This window comes from Arachis duranensis, chromosome 2 (genome assembly GCF_000817695.3).
Source record: "Arachis duranensis cultivar V14167 chromosome 2, aradu.V14167.gnm2.J7QH, whole genome shotgun sequence".
NCBI lineage: Eukaryota > Viridiplantae > Streptophyta > Magnoliopsida > Fabales > Fabaceae > Arachis > Arachis duranensis.
The window spans coordinates 13,986,071-13,992,543 of record NC_029773.3 but is presented as its reverse complement, the minus strand read 5'-3'; the positions used below and the strand labels follow the sequence as shown (position 1 = coordinate 13,992,543).

Here is a 6,473-nt window from a genome sequence, read left to right as displayed (position 1 = left end):
ATATATATATATATATATTTAAAATAATTTTTAGATAAATTATAATGATATTTTTATATTTTATTAATATTAAAATATAAAATAATTTTTTAACTATTTTTAATGTTTTTTTTAACTATATAAAGTATTTAAAATAATTTTTATTTTAATCAATAATAATATATTATTTTTAAACTCATTTCAAGAATACATGTTAAAAATAAGATTGGACACGTTGACATATGATGATATTTAAGTATATTCAAGTGTATCTAAAAAAAACTTTTTTAGTTTTTATTAACACACGATTAGACACAACAAACACGTGTGTCAGACGAGTATCAATGAGTTTCGCATAAAAAATATATCCGACACATGAACACGACAACTTAACAAAATATCTGTACTTCATAGCTAAAAACTAGGCCACCCGTTATCTCAACTATTTTTCATATGTGAGATATAAAAAGTTAAAAACAGAATAATATTCTTTTCTGAAGAATATTCTAATAAGAACTTAAAATGGGCTTGGTTTGTTTATATATGTTTTGAAAAGATGCTCGGCCAACATATGAAATTGGAAAAAAGTATTTACTATTTGGTGGATTTAATTAGGCTTTTGGTAAACTAATTAAAAAATTGAGATGTCTTTATTTTTAGTTTTTAATAAATAGTTATTGGGTGTTCTTCGAAATTCCCATAGGGGACATTAGATTTAGTTTCTGGTCTCCAAAACATTTATAAATATTATATCAAATATTTAATAAAATCATTATTAAAAATACATACTCTACAAACAAGCAATCTGATGATTATCTGTAAAAGAGATTTGTCTTTTTTTTATATTTAATCTTTTATATATAGATTAAAAATTTGTTTATTATGAATGAGGTCTTTCTGCAATTCAATAATATTGACTTTGTATGTGTTTTTTTTGGGTATGGAAATAAGTAATCGGATCTTTTTATTATTTTATATTGAATTTTTTTAAATTTTTTAATATTAAATCGGAGGATTTAATTTTTTTGTTGTAATTCTTTTTAATTTTTGAAGTTTATCGATTTGTATATTTTAAATTTATTTAACTTTTTAAACATAAATTAAAGGGTTTGATTACAAAAATTAGAATATTTAATTTTTGTATTAAAAAATTAAATAGTTCGATTTCTGTATTTTTCAATAATTAGATGGTCTGATTTTTTTTTTCTTAAATTAAATTGTTTCATATTTTTAAAAAATACCAAAACAGTTTACAATTAAAAAAAAAATATTATTAATTCAATATAAAAAAAAGTGTTTTATATAACTGACTCAAAATCCGATATTTTATTATCATCATTCATCGATTACTACAAACCAACATGAGATATGATCCTGCTCTACTTTAATTTGTTAAAGGACACACTACATGCCATGATTATTGTTTTGTTATAATTAATTAAAATGGGAGATAACAAAGAGGTTTATCTTTTTCTTTTTTAATATGACCCTTTTCCAGTTTTCCTTCATTCGGCCTTATAATATACAGCAAAATGTTATTAGTCATGCACATGTTACTAAAATATTACTAAATGATTAAATACTACTACTATTTGAGAGAAAAGATAGTTGTTTCATTGTTTGTATATTATTGTTGGACATGTTGATACAAAAAAATATTATCTTTTGACATTAATAATTGTAAAATTTAATTGAAAAAGTATATAGTACTAATATATTATCTATTAATTTATTATCTATAATAATTGATTATTATATTTTAAATATATATATAAAGAGATACCTCCAGAAAATATATCTATAAAAATATTTTTATTAAATACAGTTATAAAAAAAATATTTTTATTAGACATATTTATAAAGACACTTCTATTAAATACAGTTATAAATAAGAGTTAGCAGATGTTTGACAAAAATATTATTAGTAACGTAGCGGGATTAAATTTAATTTATATTCATTGATAGTGTGTGTATATAATATATACACTACCAACTAATATTATACAAACATGAATAACTAATTAAATTTGACCTTTACTCCATAAATGATCATAAATTCTTAATATGGGTTGATTAAAAATTTTATATTATGAATATATGCGAACTGAAGTCTAACAACAATATCATATATATATCCTTCCAATTCGGATCTATTCGAGCTGAACTGCCTTATTCTGCTCCAAATGGGACATGTTTTTCTTTAACGATTGACTGGGTATGATGCGAATTTGGGCAAAACTTGTTTATTTTTGTGTTAGACATGTGTAAGCTTTTAATTATGTATATGAAGTATTCATCAATTATGGTTGGGATCTTATTAATCGATGTAATTTAATTTGTTTATTTTTATATTATAAAATTTTTTAAACAGAAAAACTATAAATCAATTAGGTTGCAAGACGAGGCGAGACAAGTATGAAACAAGTATATACTCGCAAGTTTGAGTATGCGACAAAATTAAAATATTCGTATATAATAAAACGAAAAATGAAACAATTTATGAGTGTTTAGGACGGGTATGAATCTTTAAATACCGTCTCGTTTTACTCTATTATCATTTGCATTTTTTATTCTCTTTGTTTAAATAATATTTCTCTCTTTTATTTATAAAATTTATACTTCTCTTTTTAATTATTATAAGATTAAAATAATATAAATTTTAGTTTATTTAACCAAAATACCTATCAATATATATTTTATATTTTATTAATATATATTTTATAAGAATAACGTACTGACTTAATGGATAATAATTTTTTAATATATACGTGGTATAGTTGTTATTTGACTCACAGAAATAATAATTATAATAATATATTTTATTATTACTGTAATAAAATTTTATTTATTTTTAATATTTTATTATTAATGGCGAAATATATAAAAATATTTGTAGGAGGGACCCACAAATTATAATATTACTAAATCAATCTCTCCAGTTTGGTGGTCACGCTACGTTTCTGACTCCGATCTAGGTTAATTTTTAATACATTTGAATATTTGATCCTCTTCAAATAATCTTTATATATTGAAGGTCTCATCCACGTTCTAAACTACAGGGAACCCCCTGATTCCTAGTACTATTATATTGGGTCTCATTAACAATTAAGGGCACTGGATTAATATGTTTAATTTAAAAAATAATGAAAAGGTTAAATAGTTGAAATTTTACGATCTTTATAATGCATTTTTTTTAAAAAGGAAATTAATTTTTTTGTTATTACTAGTAGACTTAAAAAATGTCCTTAAGAAATTTATTAGCCAAATTCATACAATTAAGGCGGTAGAGATATATTAATTTTTCCGTAGTGATTTTAGATTTGAATTTGAAAAACATTTTTTTTCCTCCTTTTGAGAGTCATCCCCTATTTTATTATGGAAGTTCAGCCAAGTTAAATTTAGCTAGTTAAATTCTGTACAATAAAATTAACAGATAGGATCTAAAGAAATCAAAATAATATTTTACTTGTCTACAAGTTGAAAATAGTGATACAAATTGGAATTTTGCTAGGGAGTTAATAGAGTATTTGTACAATATGTATAATGAGTTATTTATTTGACTAAATATGAGTTAAAAAATGAACATTTAAAATAAAATTCTACTAATTTTTCCAACACAATATACTCATATTATCTAGAATAACCATCTGAGTACCAGGGATAATAAACATCTGATATCATACTGAATCGAACATCTCTATATCCCATTATACACATTGTATAAATACTTCGTTGGCTGCCTATACTTCCTCTACAAATTGACATATATATAAATAGAAAAAGTATAGGTAACCAACAATATTGGTGAACAATGTGAACAATAAATATATAGAATATTCATTTCACTAGGTGTGTGCGGATGATTATTCTAATATTAAAATTTATGTAGATAATTTTAAGGTGTAGTGTATTTTTATTTTATTAGTGGTTGTTTATGTTGTTCAAAAAAGTTATTATTAGTTACCTAGCATTACCCCTATAAATATTACTAAAACGTGTATTAGTCGTAAATTTTGATTATCTTCAAAAGTTAAAAGAAATTATTTGCTAAAAGATTAAAACTTGAGGAGTTGAGGATTATTAAGTTACAACTCATAAATAATGCATGTTGATAATATTACAAATTGATATATTTGTCATGTAATTTTAGTACCATGTATAAAGAAGATTTTAAAGAGAAATTAAGTGAGAAAATATAAAATGAGAAGACGTAATGTCTAATTTAAAATTTTAATGTATTAAATTAATGAATCCTTAATTTTATAATTTTTTTACTATTTTTTATATAGAATTAATTTTATACTCTTCTCGTACTTACAATCTTAATAAAATTATTAATAATTCTTTTTGTTAGAGAAAATTAATTTTATATTTTTGATATATTATCTTTATATTTAATTTGAAAATAATTATCAAATATGGACAAAACTAATTATATTTAATTTGAATACTAGATAAAATTATATTTCAAAATAATAATAATAATAATAATAAGAAGAAGAGTAACTCCAAAGGAGGATTTTTTTTTTAATTTTCATTGAATAGAACGAATTACAAATAATGAGGGGCAACCCCATTTAGGTAACATCACAATTGTGGCAATTCCAAAGATTTTGTGCAAAAATCATACCAAGAATCCATGCCATCACATGCAACAGTTGATGCTGATGAAGATAACAACGGAAAGTGGAACAAATCTAAGTCACCAAATTCAATGTCCTCAAATTTTCTTGCATCCTCATCATACGAATTATCCGATGACAAAACTTCAGACCAAAACTCCTCGTCCAATGCCAAATTATCATCCTTATTACCATCACCATCATTATTAATCGATTCACCACCACTTGAATTGTTCATTGACACACCATCATTATTATTATTATTATTACTACTGCTTGAACACTGTGTATTAGGAGACATCATTGTCCTTCCCTCAATTTTGATGATGGGTTCCTCTTCTTCTTTTTCTTGTTTTTGTTTTGATGAGGTTTTGTTGGACTTTTTGGTAATTTCCAACTTCTTCTTTTGTTTTGGACGTGGCTTCTTTGTGCTCTTAATGTTGTTGTTTTCTTGTGGGGGCAACCTTTTCTTCAAGTGGGTGTGCCAAACATTTTTAATCTCGTTATCTGTGCGACCCGGCAATCTTGCTGCAATTGCTGACCATCTACATATAATTTAGTTAAAAGAAAAAAGTTAGTAGATGCATCATAATTAATGTTTATTATTTTAATTAGGTAATAATACAATATATAGCACATGATGATCAACTTGATGGGCATGCATGGTTTTTTTATTACAATAAATAAATAAAGTAGCATCTCAATAATTAACGTCAATTATTTAAGACTTGTCTTCTTGTTAAGACATAAGAGAAGAACTCTCTCTGATCTCTCTCATTTTCTTTTTTTTCTTTAATTTTTTATGAAAGGAGCTCTTATATATATAATGTGTTTTTGTTTATATATATTTCTTGAAATTAGTAAACACATTCTTCAGAATTATATGTTAAAGATATTAAAAATAATATATTTTTATATTTTTAATAATATATATATTTAAAATATATATTAAAAAATAATAACATTAATAATTAAATTAAAAATAATAAATTATATTGATCTTCCAAAATGTTTTTATATGTATTAAATAATAAATATACATTGAAAACAAAATTGAAAGCAACGTTTGATAATCACTCAAGTAGATTGACGATAACGTGTATGCAGAAATCAATGTGTCAGACTTTGATTATACCACTTGTAATAATTTAAATTTAAATAAGCACGTGAAAAACTTGAACCAAATTAAAGAATCTTCACTATCAAACACATCGATGATGGCAAGGATTTTGTTTAGCTAGATACTTTCTTTGTAAATTACTATTTTTTATTTATGAATATGAAAAATTTAAATGCAAATCACTCTAAGATTTGATAACATGTACTTTTTTAACGATATATTATTATATTTAAAGTGCATTATAAAAAAAACATTTTATTAAGAAGATATAAATATTTATGTGTTTTTTAAACAAATTAAAATTTTTGAACAAATAATTTTATAACATAATTTAAAGTTTCCAAAAGACAAGATTTGAATATACATATGACAAAAAACAAGAAAGAATTTATATGAATATAATTAGATTATTGTGTAAAATATTTTATACCATAAATGTATTAAAATTAAATTTTATAAAAAATATAAATTAAGTCAATAGTCAATACTCATTAAACATAGAGTTAATTTGACAAATTATATATGCAAAATATGAAATTTATTGGCTACTTTTGTCTTTAATTAGTTTCAGATAATTGTATTGTCAAATTAATCAAATTCTTTATGAATATCAAATTAATTTATATTTTTTATAATTAAAGTCGCTAGCTAGTGTTTAAATTTTTTAATAAAAGATAATAATTTACCCAACTATTCATTATATTTGTTGTAAAACTTTATGTTAAAATAAAGAAAAGGGATCACTGAGATGT

The 6,473-nt window shown here is 22.8% G+C and overlaps 1 protein-coding gene across 1 annotated transcript in view; it reads right to left on the bottom strand.

The window, feature by feature from the left end:
• Positions 1–4,470: 4,470 nt before the first annotated feature.
• The window catches only part of LOC107473659 (transcription factor MYB14), a 3,769-nt gene continuing 1,766 nt past the window's right edge, over positions 4,471–6,473 (bottom strand). Inside the window, exon 3 of the mRNA XM_016093242.3 lies at positions 4,471–5,146. Within this exon, the coding sequence (XP_015948728.1) occupies positions 4,567–5,146 (580 nt within the window). The 3' untranslated portion in view covers positions 4,471–4,566. The remainder of the gene's footprint in view (positions 5,147–6,473) is intronic.